The sequence below is a fragment of the Tursiops truncatus genome, chromosome 4 (assembly GCF_011762595.2).
Source record: "Tursiops truncatus isolate mTurTru1 chromosome 4, mTurTru1.mat.Y, whole genome shotgun sequence".
Lineage (NCBI taxonomy): Eukaryota > Metazoa > Chordata > Mammalia > Artiodactyla > Delphinidae > Tursiops > Tursiops truncatus.
Window position 1 is genome coordinate 73,153,489 of NC_047037.1, and position 19,942 is coordinate 73,173,430.

General features: G+C 37.4%; 1 protein-coding gene across 1 annotated transcript in view; it reads left to right on the plus strand.

The window, feature by feature from the left end:
• The window catches only part of SNX4 (sorting nexin 4), a 64,679-nt gene that overhangs the window by 22,714 nt on the left and 22,023 nt on the right, over positions 1-19,942 (plus strand). Inside the window, exons 6-8 of the mRNA XM_019922918.3 lie at positions 6,361-6,416; positions 9,698-9,770; positions 15,985-16,046. Of these exons, the coding sequence (XP_019778477.1) occupies positions 6,361-6,416; positions 9,698-9,770; positions 15,985-16,046 (191 nt within the window). The remainder of the gene's footprint in view (positions 1-6,360; positions 6,417-9,697; positions 9,771-15,984; positions 16,047-19,942) is intronic.

The window sequence follows — 19,942 nt, forward strand, 5'->3', positions numbered from 1 at the left end:
TCATTAGAATTAGTGTCTGGGAATGGAACTGTTATCTAAAAATTAAAGAGCATGTTGGTCATAAGATGGCCACCCTAACTCCAGTCTGCTCTCCCTCTTGTTCCCAAAAGTAATTTAACACTGGTGCTTGCAAATTTTTTAAAGTTTTCATCTCTTGTGTAAACTGAATAGGTAAGAAGAAAAAGTAATATAAATTGATATAATATATAAATTGATAAACAATTCACATGATAATGCAGTAACAAAATTCAGTAGGTCTAGGCGACAAGAACAAAATGTCTTTACAGTAATTTTAAGAACACCCCCTAGAGATTTATGCATTGGTATATAGGTATTTTAATTTTAACATAAAAAGACAAGAGAAAATTTTTTGTCTGCACAGAAAATATAGTCAAGTATCTAATTCTGTCATAAACCAATTTTAACTTATAAATATATTGTTGGCAGATAACATGAAAAAATTAGTATTTTCTTGGCTATAATTCATTATGGTGCTCAGAGAGAATGCTGGAATTTTGGTTTAGAGATGGTTTGAAATAACTCTAAACTTAAAAAAATTAATTATATTTTGATAGAATTTTCTGAGAACTAGTCCAAGATTTCTTAGGAGCCAGTAATAAAGAAAAGAGCGAACTAAAATATATTTTTTTAGTGATATCTCTTTATATAAAAAGAAAATTTAAAAAATTTTCGTCGTTGATTTAGTCATTAGTTTAGTAACTAGTTATCAGTTGTTTGTCCATAACTCAGTTTTTGGCCATAACTTGGGTGGCCTTGAGAAAACTCCTAAATTTCTTCATCCATATAGACTATGCTCTTTACAGAGTGCTTTGAATCTTGTGTGTAGGTGCTATTTAAGTGTTTAGATACAATGTTTTGTATTTGGGTAGCCTTACGGTGAAATCTTAGTTTCACTTTCATAAAATCTTTGAAAGGTAATACTCTGTACACAATAATTTGAAAAGTCAGAATTTAAATGAAATGGACCAGACATAAAATGTATGGGGAGAATTTGGAGACCCATGCAAGGAATTGGGACTTACTTTTAAAGAAGCAGGGTTTTTTAAAAAAATATTTATTTATTTTATTTATTTGGTTGTGCTGGGTCTTAGTTGCGGCACATGGGCTCCTTAGTTGTGGCCCGTGGGCTCCTTAGTTGTGTCTCACGGGCTCCTCAGTTGCGGCTCGCCGGCCCCTTAGTTGTGTCATGTGAACTCTTAGTTGTGGCATGCATGTGGGATCTAGTTCCCTGACCAGGGAATAAACCTGTGCCCCCTGCGTTGGGAGCATGGAGTCTTAACCACTGTGCCACCAGGGAAGTGAAATGGGACTTTTTAGGACTACACATACACACCCGTACGTGCATGCATACATACAAACGTATGTGAGGTTGTCCGAGAGATAGAGAGAGAAAGACACACACTTCACTTATCTGGAGGTCATGTATTTGGCAGTTACAACTAACCCAATCACAGTTGAAAGGGGATATTTAGAACTGACTTCTAAGATGTTCAAATGGATGTAACATAACTTACTATAGTACTTACAGATATACTTTGGTCCTTTCAGATAGTACCCACTTAATTTTTTTTTTTTTTTTTTTTTGCCGTACATGGGCCTTTCAATGCTGTGGCCTCTCCCACTGCGGAGCACAGGCTCTGGACGCGCAGGCTCAGCGGCCATGGCTCACGGGCCCAGCTGCTCCACTGCATGCGGGATCCTCCCAGACCGGGGCACGAACCCATGTCCCCTGCATCGGCAGGCGGACTCTCAACCACTGCGCCACCAGGGAAGCCCCCCACTTAATTTTATTATAGTTATTCAAATAAACTTGGCTATCTGTTTTCTAGGCTACAGCATATTAGAAGAAAATTTAAGAGGTCTAAAAGTGAATACTGCCGGAGACAGGCACACTGTTACAATAGTGAAATTGACAGCTGAGCCTGCTAGTAAAAGATAACAGTGATCTGAGAGTCAGACACTGCAGTATGGAGGCCTCTGGCATGGGGCCAAATCCCCACACACCTATGTAACCCCTAGGGCTTCATTGTGTCACAGGTGGATTCAGTATTAGTTGTTTATAGTGGTTACCTTGAGGCTTCAAGAAAAGGTTGAATTGCTGGCTGAGTACTCATAATTCAGCGTTTCTTTCTTCTTTTTTTTAGCGTGGAACTAGTTTTTTGTTTAAAAAATTTTTTTTAATTCAGTGTTTCTTAAAATGTGGTCAGTTGGCTTCATGAGTCTCAATTTGCTGGGATTGTTTGTTCAAAATACTGAATCCTAGAGTTCATTCCAGACATGCATACATACAAGCCTAAAACTTAAGAACCATTGCTGTAAGATGACAGATAAGAATATTTTTAGGGAAGATAATTTTAGAAGATTATCAAAATTGTTAAAAAAAAAAAGAAAAAAAAGTTAGAACCTAAAGCAGTATCTTATCTGAATATCATTAACATTAAATGTTTACTATGTGCTTAAGCACTGTACTCTAATACACGGTCATGTTTTTTTGCTGACAGTTGCCTCAGTACCTTTGAGGTTAGTTTAATATTATTCCAGTTTTTTAGATGAGGAACTCGAGAAAGTGACTTAATGGTGGTATAATGTTGGTTGTTGTCAATTATTGTTTCAATTTGATCGCTGTCTACTTGAACTGGTCTACCCGACCGTGGAGCACTGTCCAGCAAGAAATCTCCAGCACACAACTTCACAAACCACTTTTGACATGTTCGATTAGTCACAGCACCTTCGCCATACACTGCACAAAACTTTCTGTGCGTTTCAGTTGCATTTTTACCTTTCTCGAAATAATAAAGCATAATATGCGGAAAATGCTTTTTTTCTTCCATCTTCAGTATTAAAATTGCTACACAAAAATTCACCAATTTTGTTAAGTCTTTTTTTAAATGCTTGCTGATATGACAGCCGTCACATACAGTCTAACAAAATTGTTTCGAATGAAGTTAAAGACAGCTAAGTGCTACTAGAGCCATCTTACGGAAAAGACCGAACAAAACTTTTGGCCCACCCAATACTTTATTATTTATTTATTTATTTAAAAAAATCATATGGTATTTGTCTGTTTTCAGTTCCCTCTTTTTAAAAAAATTAATTTTATTTTTGGCTGTGTTGGGTCTTTGTTGCTGTGCGCAGGCTTTCTCTAATTGCGGCAAGCAGGGGCTACTCTTTGTTGCAGTGTGAGGGCTTCTCATTGTGGTGGCTTCTCTGTTGCACAGAATGGGCTGTAGGCATGCAGGCTTCAGTAGTTGTGGCTCGCGGGCTCAGTAGTTGTCGCTCGTCGGGCTCTAGAGCACAGGCTCAGTAGTTGTGGCACACAGGCTTAGTTGCTCTGTGGCATGTGGGATCTTCCCGGACCAGGGCTCGAACCCATGTCTCCTGCATTGGCAGGTGGATTCTTAATCACTGTGCCACCAGGGAAGTCCTCCACCCAATACTTTAGTTTAAAGTAATATCATTTTAACTCAGTTCTCTCAGTAAGTTACTTACATGAAAGTAAGTGTCATCCATATGCCCAAACCTTAAATGATTTTAGGCTGACGCAGAAGAATCCAGAACCCTGTCTGTTGCTTGGAGCAGGGACTGCCAGAGAGATCTGGGCCTTTAGGATCTCTGCTAATCCTGGAGATTCCCAGTGCTGGGTGCCTACAGACTGTCAGGTACCCTTCTAGGTGCTGTGGATACAACAGCGAATACGCTGGAAACATTCATTATCCCCATGTTCTTATGGAGTTTGTATTGTAAGTAGTTGGAGACTTTAAGTTAACATTTATTTAAGATACTTTGAAAGTTATAGGTGATGTAAAGTGAAACAATCATTACTGTGAGAGATTATGACAGCAGGGATTTTTTTCTAGGGGTTATTTTGAGATAGGTGACAATAAAATTTATTGTTCAAATGGGGACACTTTTGAGAATAAAAAGGGGGTCTGCTAATAATTAGATTAGGGACAACAGCTGTAAGCCAGGACTGTCCTGGGCAAACTGCATCACATGGTTGAAGAGAGAACATTTGAGCTGAGACCTGAATAGTGAGGAACCTGCAGTGGATCAACCTAGCGGGTAAAGGAAGAATGTTAGAGGGCAAGCTGGTGATGGTTTACTAGGCAAGGTTTGGGGGAAGAACCTGAAAATGAAATAAAGGAAAGACAAGGTCTAGAACAAGGAAAGTAAAGTATATAATAGTAATTGGAAAGGGAAGGAGAGGTGGGGATTAAAGAACATGGGAAAGGAAGTTAAGTTGGGGCTGTAGAATAGTCGGGGTTATTTTTTTCATTCAGCCAATACTTATCTCATGTTTTTCTTGTGCCAGGCATTGGGAGGCATTGGAGATACAGGAATGAACAAAGAAGATTAAAGTATTGCCGTGGCAGCCATTGTGCAACTCTAGGAGCCCCATTCACATTGTGCTTTCTTGTGGCTCTTATATTCTAGTGGACAGCTAGGAAACAAGAAAACAACTCAGCGGATTTCAGATAGTGCTGTATTAAAGGAGATAAAGTAGGGTGGTATGAAACAATTATATAAGGGCTTCCTTATAGATATTCAGTGGGGAACCTGATAAGATGGATGAATGGTAACCGTCAGATTTGGAACAGCCTAGGTAGGTGTTTAGAGATCTAGCTTTGGGGAGAAGTTTCTGATTTGATGACATTTTAAGCAATTTCTCTTATTATGGAATCTTGTGAAATGATGAGCAGGTTGAGTGGGGTGTTATGATGGACTGGCCTGACAGAATGCTTGGTAAGCAAAGGTTAGGATGGTGATGGTTTACATTTTATATGCCTTCTATAGTGGTAAGATGGTAATATTAAAAGTAAAAAATAAATTAATTGGTAGTATTAAGTATGAGATTCAGAAAAAGATTCACATGAAAATTTTCTCTTTTACTGATGGTTTTTATGTAATTTCATCCTTATTTAAAGAATCTCATTTGCGTGTGACTATAAAGTCATTAACACGTTGATGTTTAGTGATTTGAATTCACTTAAAGAACATAAGGGAGTAATATTATATGCCTTAAATTCATAGTTGCTTTAATTGTAAGGACTTTCACATGCATTAGCGCCTTTGCCCTTGAGATGTAAGAAAGGTCAAGAATTGATAAAATACCCATTTTAGAAATAAGAGAATCCCCTGAATTCAATGACAAATTAAGCTTTAGATATTCTTGATAGCTCTTTGAACTGCTTTTGGTCTGAAGGTTTAGGAGGCTGGGTTTATGGCGTGGTGTATTTGTTGCATTTGTTTTTATTTCTTCAGCCATGTAATCTGGGGAGCCCTAGTAGTTTTGCTTTTGTTTGTTTATTATTTTGGGAGTATTTGTAATTAGGGCTTATAAGTTGGAATAATATAAAATATTCAAGCTGATTGGGATTTTCAAAACCAAACCACATTATGAAATTGATTACTGATTGAGCTACCTTTTATGAACCGTATCATTTTTGTGCCTTGGTCAGAAAAAAAAAAAAAAATATATATATATATATATATATTTATAATTTTTTTATTTTAATGAGAACATATAAGAGGAGAGGATTTGGCTATATTAACTATAAATTTATACAATGAAATTATTATTTCATGTTCATCCTTCTGTCTCTCCTTTGAAATAAGTTAGGGTAGAAGTAAGTAAAGGTAGTTAAATAGTTGTGTTGAAATATCTAGAAATAAGTAAAGGTAGTTAAAAAGTTGTAACATTTCCTGCCAGCTATAAAGGAATTAATTTGATGTCATCTAGCTTGTTTTTTTTTGGCCGCACCTCAAGCATGTGGGATCTTAGTTCCCTGACCAGGGATCAAACCTGTACCACCAGGGAAGTCCTCATCTAGCTAGTTTTAATTTAGTACAGGCATTTCCATATTTCTTTATTTTCTAAAATACTGATTATGAAAATGAGAAAAACCAATGTACATTTGGTTTACATTCCACCTGAGAACGACTCTCAGTAATGCACAGGCTTCAAAGCAGTAGTTTTATTTAGTTTATATATATAGATCATTGTTTTTCTTGATTTAGAGAAAAAGTAAACTACTTTTTTCACATGAGACCTATTTTGTTATAATAATGCAGAGGTATATGGTTGCTAGTGTATTGGTGTTTACAGTTGTTTTACTTTGGTATTACTGAATGCCATGTGTTCAGTTTAATTTATAAATATTTTTGTAGTGTTTTAAAAAATAACTACTAAGCTGTTTTTTGGGGTATGTTTAATGTGTTTGACACAAATGATACGAAGAAAACTGTACTTGAGCATCTTAATTCTAAAGGGAAAATAAAACTGTTTGGATTTAAACCCTGAAATGTAATTGTATTAAGTGAATAAATTATTTTTTCCAGGCAGACTCCAGGTTAAAAGCGCTTAATGCAACATTCAGAGTGAAAAACCCAGACAAGTAAGGTTTTGTTTTAATAACAGTTACAATGTTGTTTTGAATGGTGCCTATCAATCTATTTAATTTTTCATTTCTGAATGTATGCACTTTATTTGCTAAATATTTTAAATAGTAATTCACATTAGTGAAATCCTTTTACAGTCTAAAACTGATTTTGAAATTTGGTAATTTAATTGGGATTAAGGTTGTAAGTAACTGAAGTTTTAGAAAATTAAACCACTGCTTTTTCCTAGAAGGATTTATTGAGTGTTGCTTAAGGTATCAGAAAAATGAGAAAAATAATTTTAATTTCATATAAAATAGTTTTTCTTATTAGACTTTGCTTGTCAGATATGTACAAAACTCAAGATAATATATTATTTATTTTAATAATAAACTACTTTGAATAGCAAAAAAACTTGATAGTTGCATACTAGTATAATAATTTCGTGGAGATGTATTTATATGACAGTCACCTGACTTCATCAGTGTCACTTTGGTGTTTGTGAGAGCATTTCTGTATTAAAGAAAACTGGTGTATTCAGAAATAACTTTCCTTAGGGTGGGATCTAGGTATTTAAGATTTGGTTTTGTTCATTCTCTGAATTTGGTGGATAATTCAGGCTCTTCATTATATGGACCTTTACCTGAAGCTTGCTTCAGCTATACTTTCCAGGTAGAAATGTGCTTAGGTAGATGAGGCTTTTCCATATTTGGTGACCAAGTTTATGAGGTCTGTTAGACTTTCTCTAGTCAGGCCTTCAGCGTTAACTTCTACATAGTGTAAATTCTTAGCAGACAAAGGCCAAGTTTGCATAGTCTGATAGCCTATTGTGCTGGACTTTATAAACCATAACACATTAACATTGTGCCTTTGGTTTTTAGTATACATTTTGAATATAAAATATAAATAAATATTTTAAAGTTTGGTAATTAAGAAATTGTGATGGTAACCATTGAGATTTTTATTTTATTTTTTTAATAGACTTTATTTCTTAGAGTAGTTTTAGGTTCCTAGCAAAATTAAGTGGAAAATACAGAGATCCCAGGTACCCTCTGCCCCTACACTTACACAGCTGCCCCTAGAGATACAGAGCTGCCCCTATTATCCCTTACCAAAGTGGTACATTTGTTATGATTGATGAACCTACATTGACTCATTGTTACCCTCTTGAAGTCCATAGTTTACATTAGGGTTTACTCTTGGTGTTATATGTTATATGGGTTTTGACTAATGTATAATGACATGTAAGTGTCATTACAGTGTCATAAAAAGTATTTTCACTGCCCTAAAAATCCTCTTTGCTCTGCCTATTTATCCTTCCCTCCCCATAGCCCTGGCAACCACTGATCTTTTTACTGTTCCCATAGTTTTGCCTTTTCCAGAATGTTGTATCATACAATACGGAGCATTCTCAGAAAGGCTTTTGCTTTGTAATATGCATTTAAGGTTCCACTGCGGTTTTTATAAGGGCTATAATGACATCCATGGTATATGAGATGTTCTCTAGGTTAAGAACTAAATTATGTCACCCTCCAAAAAAAGCTTTGGAAAACCTAAGCAGCAAAGTTTATGACATTGGTGAATGTACATTCATTAGAGGAGCATGTAGATGAGACAGTTTTTAAATTAATATTTAATATTATTGTTTTGTCAGTTGAATGTTTTTTAATTTAATGAAAAATATTTTGTCAACTGAATGTTTGTCTTCCCTTTTCTGACCTACCAGCTTTTCTAGATTGCTAAATTTTGTTTAATATTCTACATTATATATAGAATTTTAAATGTGTTATGACCAATAACATAAACAAGGCAGTTTTTTGCTCCTAAGTTCTTGTTCAATATATAATTAATGTATAATTAGTAATAGAATTTGTTTGCCTTAAGTTTTAGATAAGAGAATTATCTATATCAGTCGTTGTAACAGATTTTTAATATACAGAATCCCTGTTCTAGGTCTGTCTGGCCCAATAGATTAATTATTATTCATACCATTACTGAAATAGTTTATATCACTAAAATACTTTAATTCCATTCTTTCTTAAAATGTAGAAAACCAGAAAGATTGTTTCAGAGGTTTCAAATGATACCTCTTCATGCATGTTTATTTTTATTCAAACTAGACTGTTAAAAGCAGTGAGGAGGAGGACCTTGAGTCTCTACTTTTTGTGGCAATACTGGGCTAATATTTAGGAGGTAGACTGAGTGAGTGGTAGAATGTATGGGATGAAAGAGAGGAGAAGGAAATACAGGTGGCACCTAGGTTTCATTGTTTAAACTGCTAGGGAATAGAGGAGAGAGATTTGATGGGATAGGAGAAGATAAGTTGAGCTTTGGATATGTAAACAGGTACAAATGTCTGCTAGTTAGTTGGCTTCACAGATACGGCTTTTAGGAGAGATTTGGGCTGGAGTTATATATTTGGAGTTCAGCAGCATGTAGATCATAATTGTGAAGCTTTGTGAATAAGTCACACAGAGTGTGTAGATTGAAAGATTGGTTGTAAAATGGTTGAGGACCTAGGGCTGAATCCTAAAGAAGCCAGTGCTTGAAGGGCATTTTCCAAAGTGTGATCTGAGGATTGCCAGCATCTGAATCCTGTGAATGCGTTTGTTATAAATTCAGATTCCTGAATTTATTCCTGTGTACAGTTGTGGTGGTTACTCATGCCCTCTTTTACTGAGAGGCCCTCAGTAGTGCTCTTAGCAAACACTTCAGGAGTCCTTTGCACACTAAAGTTGGCGGTATAAGAGATAAGTGAAGGGAGTGAGTCCTGCAAAGGAGACTTTAGGAATGACCAGAGAGTAAAAGGAAAATCATGAGAAATTAACACTGATGTCAGGGAAACAAATTTTTGAGGAGGGTGAGGTCAGGTGTTACATTGCGGGAAGAATGGTGGTAATAGAAGTTTCAGGTCTTATGGAGAACGGCAGACATCAGATTATAGAAACAAAGATTACTGAGCAGCATGAAGATTGTTAGAGACAATGAGTTTATGGTTGCACCATAAGATTTTCTTAGCACCATAAATTTTTTCCTGTTTTTTTGTTTTCAAACAAACAAATATTATCTCTATCTCAGTTCTACAGTGTAAATTATGAAGTCTTTTCTTGGCTTTAAAAATATCTAGAGAAAATATGGTTATTTTGTTTTAGAACTTTCTGAGTTTGCATCGGTGTGTAAATGTTTAAGGCTAGCAAATAGTTAAATAGAATCAGTTTTATTATTCTCAGGAACTGCTATTTTGTCGTTCAGTTTTTGACTTTTCATGAGAAAAATGATGTTTTGTTTCCTGTTTCAGGAGATTTACAGAACTAAAACACTACAGTGATGAACTACAGTCTGTCATCTCACATCTTCTTCGAGTCAGAGCCGTAAGTGGTCCCCAAGAACTTTTTGACAGACATTAAAAAGGAAGTGCTTGGGCTTCCCTGGTGGCACAGTGGTTGAGAGTCCGCCTGCCGATGCAGGGGACACGGATTCGTGCCCCGGTCCGGGAAGATCCCACATGCTGCAGAGCGGCTGGACCCATGAGCCATGGCCGCTGGGCCTGCGCGTCCGGAGCCTGTGCTCTGCGGCGGGAGATGCCACAGTGGTGAGAGGCCCACATACCACAAAAAAAAAAAAAAAAAAAAAAAAAAAAAAAAAAGGAAGTGCTTCTCATTTAATCATTATGTTTTTAAGTAATGGAAGATATTTATGATGAATAACTGATTTTTATATTCAAATTCGGTGTGTTCATCACCTAAATTGCATTTTTAAAAAAAATGTGAAATGTTTTCTGGCGTAAATAACTTGAAGAATTTTAGCCTATAGTTTTCTCTGTAGTCTGTATATGGTTGTTTTGACATCTTATCGAAGGGCCTACCATTTCACTGTTGGAATATAATTAAGTGTGGGATTTTAGATCTACATATAATATCCTATTCTTTCAAGGTTTTTGTTTTTTGTTTTTTTCTTTTTTGTGGTACACGGGCCTCTCACTGTTGTGGCCTCTCCCGTTGCGGAGCACAGGCTCCGGACTCGCAGGCTTAGCGGCCTGTCATTTTCTGTCATCACTGTTGTCTTTATAGCAACACTGACATTGTATTCTGTACTCATTTGTTAATTATCTCCTCTACTAGTGTATGTGAGCTCCCAAGAGCAGGAGTTTGTTTTCTCACTGTCAAATCCCTAGAATAATGCCTGACTCAGAGTAGGCACCCACTACATATTCACTGAATGGATGAATAAATGGATGTATGTGCTGACAGTTTTATGTTTAAAAAATCTTAAAAAGCAGTAACATAAATTACTTCTTGAATTTAATTATAACCAGCCAGGGAGAACTGGTTAGTAATGTATATTTGACAAGAAATATGACCTTTAAAGAAAAATGACCTTGTCATCAGAGAGCTTACAATACACAAGTAAGAGAATTCTGGGTATTGATATATTTACCCTAAACTTTATGAAAACAGGCTTCAGAAACTTAATTGACATAAAAGACAGCTTGAGCTCTTCAAGGAAAGGCAGCACTTGTTCTGTGAGTGAAATTGAAATTCTGACTGTATAAATGAGATAAATGCCAATGGAAAATACAGAATAGCTAAAGTCTTGATTGTTCTAAAATTAGGAGAAAGGCTGTTTAGTCATAGACAGTGACATAACAGTTAAAAATGGAAGGTTATAGCCCAACACTGACAGAAGCCTGCGAACAACACAGAAATCACCACAGTGAGGGCTTTTTTGTAGCATTCAGAGTGTCAGGAGAAGAAGGCTTAGACGCTGTTTGATACAGATGATGAATTGTTAACAGACGAAGAGAAAATAGAATTATTTGGCTATCTTTTCTGACAAGGAGAATTCTTTTGAAAGTAGAAAAGGCAAAAAATAAATGACTAACAGGTTAAAGAGTTAATATTTAAGACGTCAAAACAGAACAACCAGAAAGGGCAGGTGGCCTTAGACTGAGAGGAGCTGGATTTAGAACTTGTCTCTGGCATTTACCAGGTCCTTCAGGCAAATCTACTAACCTTTCAGAGTTTGTTTTCTTTGCTGGAAAATGGGAATATCTGCCTGGCACATAGTAGGTACTACATAAATATTTGTTATATGAATGAGTGTGTTATTCATAGAGTTGTGAGACTCAGATGAGATAATCTATGTTTCGTAAACGAAGACAAAAGGAAAATAATGCTAATCTAATATTTATTTACTGTTGTATATCAGCCAAACATATTGTGTTATTCTTAACTAATTCCGATAGTAGCCCTTTGAAGGTAGGTGCTGTAACTGTCCCCATTTTATAGATTAGGAAGCAGAGGCAAATGAATTAAGTAACTTGACTCATACTATAAATAGATATGATGAAGCCAGAATTTAAACCTTTGTCTGACTCCAGAACCCATGCTCTTAACCATCTACAAATATATTGACAGAGGACATGAATTCAGGTAGATTGAGGGAGAAGAGAATTGATTTTCATTGAGCCACCTTGCTTATTGCCAGGTACCTTACAAATGTCATCTTCTTTAATCCTCAGTCATATGATGAGGTTCATTTCCACATTTCCAAGAGAATGATATAATACTAAGGCTAAGAGTAGTTTAATAAATTCTCAAAAGTCAAACCCTAAAGTAAGAAGGAGCTGGATCTTTTTTTTTTTAAATATTTATTTATTTATTTTGGCTGCACTGGGTCTTAGTTGCAGCACTGGATCTTCGTTGCGGCACGTGGAATCTTTTGTTGTGGCATGCCGGCTCTTTGTTGTGGCTCATGGGCTTCTTTCTATGTGTGGTCCCTTGGCATGTGGGATCTTAGTTCCCTGACCTGGGATTGAACCCACGTCCCCTGCATTGGAAGGCATATTCTTAACCACGGGACCACCAGGGAAGTCCCAGGGGCTGGAATTTGAATTCACATTTGTCTTACTCCAAATCCCTTACTTCCTACAACCATATTTGCTGCCTCTCTAGGGGAAATCAAATTTAAAAGGGAGGGAGGAGTGTTTAACTTTGCTAATATTCAAAAAATGTAAATTGAAATTATTGAGGCACTATTTAACATTTAATTTGTAGTCATATATAAAGATGGTAATATCTAGTGTTTGTGAAATATTTGGTGACTGTGGCATTGTATAAAGTATTACATACAGTTCCTTTGGGAAAGATTTTGGCAGTAGTATCAGGAGTCCTAAATCTCATAATCATTGCCTCCTTAGGAGATAATTCAAAAGAAAAGCTATGTGTCCAGATTTTTCAAATAAGATTATCTAATAGACTGTCCTAAGACTTTGTGTCCTTTTCAACATTTAACATTTAATCCCCTACTGCTTCAGTGAGGATAGAGAAGACATTCTTACCATAGTTGCAAATGATTCAGAACTGGGGAGGATGATAAGATGAGTCTGTCAAATTTCTTCCGTTGTCATATTATTTGCTAGGTGTCAGTCCTCCCCCGTCAGTTGTCAGATGATCACTTTTCAAAAAGAAAGGCTTGTCAACAGAATTGAAATTGAGTGGCAGTGTAGACTAAATCATTGTGTATAGCCCCCTTTACCTGGCACCATGATTCTTGCTTACCAATGACCACTGAATTAATCTGGTTTCAGGTTTTAATAATTCATGATTTATTTACCTGCCATTTTTGTCTTTACTTTTCTCTAGAAATGATATTTTTTGGTCTATAGTTTATAATTTTTCCTCACTTCATCTTTTCTCTCACTGCCTGATGATCTAGATACTAATCATCTCATGTTTCGGTTGGCTAGAACAATTTGCTTCCATGAGTAGTTCATGCCAGAAACATTGCTGGTCCAGTAACAACTGCTGAGTGGCTCTTTGTTGCCTCATTCACCAATAGAGTAGTTCCTTGTGTGGTTGCTCACCTTTCTGGAGTATGAGAACTCTTGCCTCTTTTTGTCATGTTCTATGGACCAAAGTATTTTCCAGAGCTCTAATTATCATGGTAAAAGTTCCTTTTGTATCAGCTGCCAGGAGTGATAAAATTTAAAGAAAAAAAACCCACTTAAATACCGGGGATTCAGAAACTTTCTTTGAACATTTATTTTGTGTATGCATTTTGTATTTAAGTTGTTCTAGTTTTTATTCTTACGTGGTTATTTAACAAGTTCTTTCCCTCTCTTCTATACTTAATATCGTAGGTAGATGATAAAATGCTCAGCTGTCAGGAGAACGTTTGATCTTTAAAAGTATGAGGATCTAGGGATTTCCCTGGCGGTCCAGTGGTTAAGACTCCGCATTTCCACTGCAGGGGGCGGGGTTCGCTCCCTGTTTGGGGAACTAAGATCCTGCATGCCATGCAGCGCGGCCAAAAAAAAAAGGTACGGGGCTTCCCTGGTGGCGCAGTGGTTGAGAGTCCGCCTGCCGATGCAGGGGATGCGGGTTTGTGCCCCGGTCCGGGAAGATCCCACATGCCACGGCGTGGCTGGGCCTGTGAGCCATGGCCGCTGAGCCTGCGCGTCCGGAGCCTGTGCTCTGCAATGGGAGAGGCCACAACAGTGAGAGGCCTGCATACCGCAAAAAAAAAAAAAAAAAAAAAGTACGAGGATCTGCAAAAGTTAGTACTCTAGAGTGACATTTTCCGTTTTATATTCTTTGGAATGCCATTCCTGTAACATGTTCCCTACTGCAAACCAACTCTCTCTCAATAGTCCTGATTCGTATATAGTGTTAAAGTTCAAAAAAGTCCTGCAGAAAAAAAACCTGTTAAACATTTTAATCTCAGTATTTCCCAAACTTACTTGACAATGGAACCACTTTAAACAACCAACCAACCTTTGACACTCTGTAGGGCTCTCAAAAAATAATTGGGAAATAATATCCCAGAGAAATTAGTTTAGAGGTCTGTGGACAGCCCTGGAAAGTTTCAAGCATAGTAAAGACTATGAACTTTGTCCTGAAATTGGAGGCTAGTACAGGGGTCGGCAAACTTTTTCTGAAGGCCAGATAGTAAATATTTTCAGCTGTTTGGGTCATATGGTCCCTGTTGAAGCTATTCAACCCTGCTATGAAAGCAGCCATAGACAGTGCTAATATGAGTGAGTATGACTGTGTTCCAATAAGACTACAAAAACAAGCTGCGGACCTGTAGTGTGCTGCCCTCTAGTCTAGCAGGTCAAGGAGAGATGGAAAACATTTTATGATCCTCCTACGCCTGCTCCAGGTTTTTACAATGTGGTTCATTCAGTTTAAGCTGAAGTATTGAAAGGTTTAAGAATTATTGTATGGTTAATGCCTAATTCCTCAAATTACTCATGTTTGAGTAAGGAACTAGAGGGGTTGAACGTAAATTCAGGCTTTACATTTGGAAATTATATACTAGGAATTCTTTTTTAGGGTTTTATGTGGGACTGACTTTTGATCTTCTAGTTCATGTCCATAATACTTTGGGGGAAAGTAAAGGAGATTACTGCATATGGTGTTTTGTTTTGTCTTTTGTAAAATTTGTGTGAATGGCTAGGCAGTACATTATTTTGTTTTTGTAGTTTTTAAAAATATTTATTTCATTTATTTTAATGTTTGGCTGCGTCGGGTCTTAGTTGCAGCACTTGGGCTCTTTGTTGTGGCACGTGGGCTTCTCTCTAGTTGTGGTGCGTGGGTTTTTTTTTTTCTTTCTCTAGTTGTGGTGCGTGGGCTCTGTAGTTTGCGGCATGCAGGCTCTCTAGTTGAGGCACTTGGGCTCAGTAGTTGTGGCGCGTGGGCTTAGTTGCCCCACGGCACATGGGATCTTAGTTTCCCAACCAGGGATAGAACCCACGTCCCCTTCATTGGAAGGCAGATTCTTTACCACTGGACCACGAGGGAAGTCTCTAGGCAGTACATATTTTATCTCAGTGACCTAAATTGTAATTCTACTGTTATTAAAATATCTAATGTTAGTTGGTTAGAAGGCATTAACTTGATAAAGTAGCACAGAGATATATTGCCTGGGAACTTCCCTGGTGGTGCAGGGGTTAAGAATCCTCCTGCCAATTCAGGGGACACAGGTTCAAACCCTGGTCTGGGAAGATCCCGCATGAGCAACTAAGCCTGTGCACCACAACTACTGAGGCTGCGCTCTAGAGCCCACGAGCCATAACTACTGAGCCTACGTGCCCTAGAACCCGGGTGCTGCAACTAATGAAGCACACGTGCCTAGAGCCCATGCTCTGCAACAAGAGAAGCCACCGCAATGAGAAACCCGTGCACCACAGCAAAGAGAAGCCCCTGCTCGCCACAACTAGAGAAAGCCCACGTGCAGCAACGAAGACCCAACACAGCCATAAATAATAAATAAATAAATAAATTTATAAAATAAAAGTAATAGTAACCTGCTGGTTAAAAATATTAGCACTCTTGGTATAGGAAATTTTAAAACGTTAATTAAAAATATATAATTATCTCCCATGATGAAACTTTGGGAGATTTAAGCTTCTTTTCCATATTTTTCAAGGTTATTGTGCTAAGCATATATCTATCTATCTATCTATCTATCTATCTATATATATATATATATATGTATTTTAAATGAGGATAAAATCTCTTTTTTAAGTAATCTTTATGTAACTTTGACTTCATAGCAATTTCTTTCGAATATTTATTCCAGAGAGTAGCAGACCGACTGTATGGTGTATATAAAGTACATGGGAATTATGGGCGAGTTTTCAGGTAAGCATTATGCAAACTTTTATAATAAACAACAACTAGCTCTAATTAGCTTTTTGCCTAAGAACTATAATTCTTGAAAATATGTGATTCTGGAAAGCAAAAGATTATTTTTTAAATGATGTCCTGTAGTAGTAGTCTTCAGACTTTTCACTGTAAAGCCTTTGTTTAAATAAAAAATAATAAGGGAGTCCAGCATATTGAGCAGATAAAAGATAAACTGCTCTGAAGCAGTGAGCGGTGTCTTTTACTTTCTTGGCAGAATGCCCAAGAAGATTCCTTTGGAAATCACTGTCATATAGAGTTAGCGATTTTCTTTTTCTTTTCTTTCTTTGTGTCACTTTATAATTTCTGAAGGCTTTTGCAAGATGGATTTTTCAGTCTTGAGGTAATATTAGTGTAAATTAGAATATTTACTTGTGTAGATAACTTGCATATCTTGGTTATTTTTGAGCTTTTTCTTTTGTGAATTTTTGTGTGTGTTAATTATTTTAGTTGTGACATTTTAGAAGTTAATTATCCAAATCTTCTTGTAAGAAAAACGTCCTTGCTAATGTTCTAAGTCCTTTTGATTGAATTAATCAAAATAATTCATTTAACATATTTGAATAGGTAAGACATTCATATAGCACAAAATTCAACAGGAACAAAAGCTTATATAGTGAAAAGTCTCTTCCCTCCTGCCTCCCAACCACCCCGGTCTCCTCCTCTGAGGCAACTAATAGCAATTTCTGAGTTACTTGTGTATCCTTCTAGTAACATGTAGCACCATAAATGTATATATTAACACACAAACAAATTCATTTCTCCCTCCCCCCTTTCTAAAAAAATATTTATTTATTTATTTTTCAGCTGCATCGGGTCTTAGTTGTGGCACACGGGATCTTTCATTGCGGCGTGCGGGCTTCTCTCTAGTTGTGGCACGTGGGCTTCTCTCTAGTTGTGGCACACAGGCTCCAGAGCGTGTGGGCTCTGTAGTTGTGGCGCGTGGGCTCAGTAGTTGCAGCGGACGGGCTCAGTTGCCCCTCGGTATGTGGGATCTTAGTTCCCTGACCAGGGATCAAGCAGGTGTCCCCTGCATTGCAAGACGGATTCTTAACCACTGGACCACCAGAGAAGTCCCCCCCATCCCCATTTTTTTAAACATGGAAAGGGAGCATGTTTTATACATTGCTATGTTCACTTGTTTTACTTTGCTTTTTTCTTACTTAAAAACAGCTCTCCAATATATATTGTTATCAGTAAATAACTGTATGGGGCTTTTTTTTTTTTTTTTTAAATTTTTTGGCTGCATTGGATCTTCATTGCTATGTGCGGCCTTTCTCTAGTTGCGGTGAGCCGGGTCTACTCTTCGTTGTGGTGCGTGGGCTTCTCACTGCGGTGGCTTCTCTTGTTGAGGAACATGGGCTCTAGGTGTGCGGGCTTCAGTAGTTGCAGCACGTGGGCTCAGTAGTTGTGGCTCATGGGCTCTAGAGCGTGGGCTCAGTAGTTGTGGCTCATGGGGTCTAGAGCGCAGGCACAGTAGTTGTGGCACATGGGCTTAGTTGTTCCGTGGCATGTGGACCAGGGCTCGAACCCGTGTCCCCTGCATTGGCAGGTGGATTCTTAACCACCGCACCTCCAGCGAAGCCCTTCTGGTGGTTTTTGATATACAGAAATACTCAATTTGTTAAATTCAGTTAACATGTAAGTGGTTAGATTTTCTCCTTTATAAAGTAATAGCCTCTGACTTTTGTGTATATCTTAATAAGGTCTTCCCCACTATGGATTATAAAAAAATAGATTTTTCATTTCTTCTACATTTTTGTGGTTTTATAAATTTTTGATTCATATGAAATTTATTTGAATGTCAGGTGCGAGATATGGCTACATATTTACTTAATTTGAGTAGCAGGTTATCTATATGTCTTGGTTGATCAAATGGAAGATGGGACAATATCAGCATTATATGATGTTTTTAATGAAGAGAAGCATATTAATATTGTAAACATGTAGACTCTTCATAACTACGATAGGAGTATATGTCGAAACAGGAATAATGGGAAGAAAGGCAAATTCAAGTCAGCTGCATGAAGAGCGACTTACTTGCTTTTAGATCTATGCGTGAGTCAGCCCTGATTTTAAGAATACTACTCAAACTGGAACTCTAGTTAAGCTTGGGAATATGCTCATATGATAATTAACGTAAATCAGACACTCTCAAAAGTAGTACATTTATTGTAAATAATAAATGGACTTGTGTTAATTTGAGAGGCAAGTGGATGAAAGGTCACTTGGCTGATTCAAATTGTAAAGAAAATTATTTGCATTAATGTTTCATGATAAATATTATACAGATTCGCCTTTCTGCTAACTCAGTAAATTAACAGAAAGCCATTTTACATCTAAAATATTTCATAAAAAGTGAGCCAAGGATACCACAGGTGGTTGAAGTAATTTAAGCAGGTGATCAAGAGCCTGAACCAGAGCAATTGCCAGTGGGGACTATTAAGGAGACATAAATGACAAGATTTATCAATTGATTCTTTCAGTCATTCAGCACACATTTGCTGAGCTCCTGCTACCGTGGTAGGTGCTAAAGATACCAAAATTTAATTTGCAGGCAGCTGAATGATTAGGAGGATTGTGATAGAGAATGTAGGAAAAATAACAGGTTTGAGGAATGAATTAAAGGGTTCTGTTTTGAATAGATTGCATTTGATTTAAAGATTTTTATTAAGCAATTGGAAATTTGGATCTGCAGTGTAAGAGGCTGGTGAGAATATGAGTTGTATATAAAAGTTACATCCTAATAGAATGATATTTAATGTAGGGTTAAGGTGATAATGTTAGAGGGTTAGGGTAAGTCTGTGAGAGACTCAAGGGCGGAACCTTGGGGAATATCTGTGTTCAGGGGTCAGGCAAAGAAAAAGAACGTGAGGGAGACATTGGGAAATTGATGAGGAGTGCGCAGTGTCAAGCAAGTGAAGGGAGCACTTCAAGAAGTTGGAGTTATACTGTAGAGGAATTGAATTTAGTCGAAAAGAGGGGAAATGGGTGGGTAAATCTTCGGTGTTAATTTGGAGAGCAGTTTGGTTTGAGTGATATAATGCAGTGGTCCTAGGGATGACAGGAAAGGGTTAAGGAAGGAAAGACAGCAAGTTACTGATAAGTCTGTTAAGAAAAGTCTCTGAGGTTATTCTTGAAGGGGTATAGGGCCTCTTTGTGGTGGTGGTGGTGGCTTTTTGCAGGGGGAGCGAGGGTAGGAGGGTGGATGGGAGAGAAGATAGAGAGGAAGGCACAGAGCTGTCTTAAAGGAGAGGAGCAGTATGTGGCAGGAGGCCACTTTAGCTGGCCCCTGTCTTAGTAAAGCAGGTGTCTCTGCTGAGAACCGGTGGGGTGATTCTGTGGTTAGGAAGCTTGAGGGGAGTGATATAGGGCAGTCTGTCTCAAACTAATGGAGAAGAGAGTTCTTAAACTGATCCTACTGCATATCCTCCTTAATCGCCCCTTACCAACTCCCTGGGGGATTGGCTGGAAGCAGCTGTGGCAAGTGCAGAATCTCTTTGAAGACTTGAGTTCTGTCAGTTTATTCAAATTTTACATTTTACTCTGTAGAGCATCCATGGTTATTTAAGCATATATATAACTTTCCCTGCCTCAAACTTAAAATTCGTTCTTCAGAAAAACTGTGCCATGCTTAGATGGCTTCAGATATCCAAGATGAAGTATCCCAGTTTGAGAAGCACTGATGAGGGTATCATTTAGGAATGTGGGAAAGGATTGCAGAGCAGTACCAATTGGTAATGAGTGTTTTTTATCTTTTCTTTTTGTTTCCTTTTTATCTTTTCATTACTCTTATGGTCAGTGGCACTACACTGACCATAAGAGTAATGAAAAAATCCAGGGAATTCCCTGGT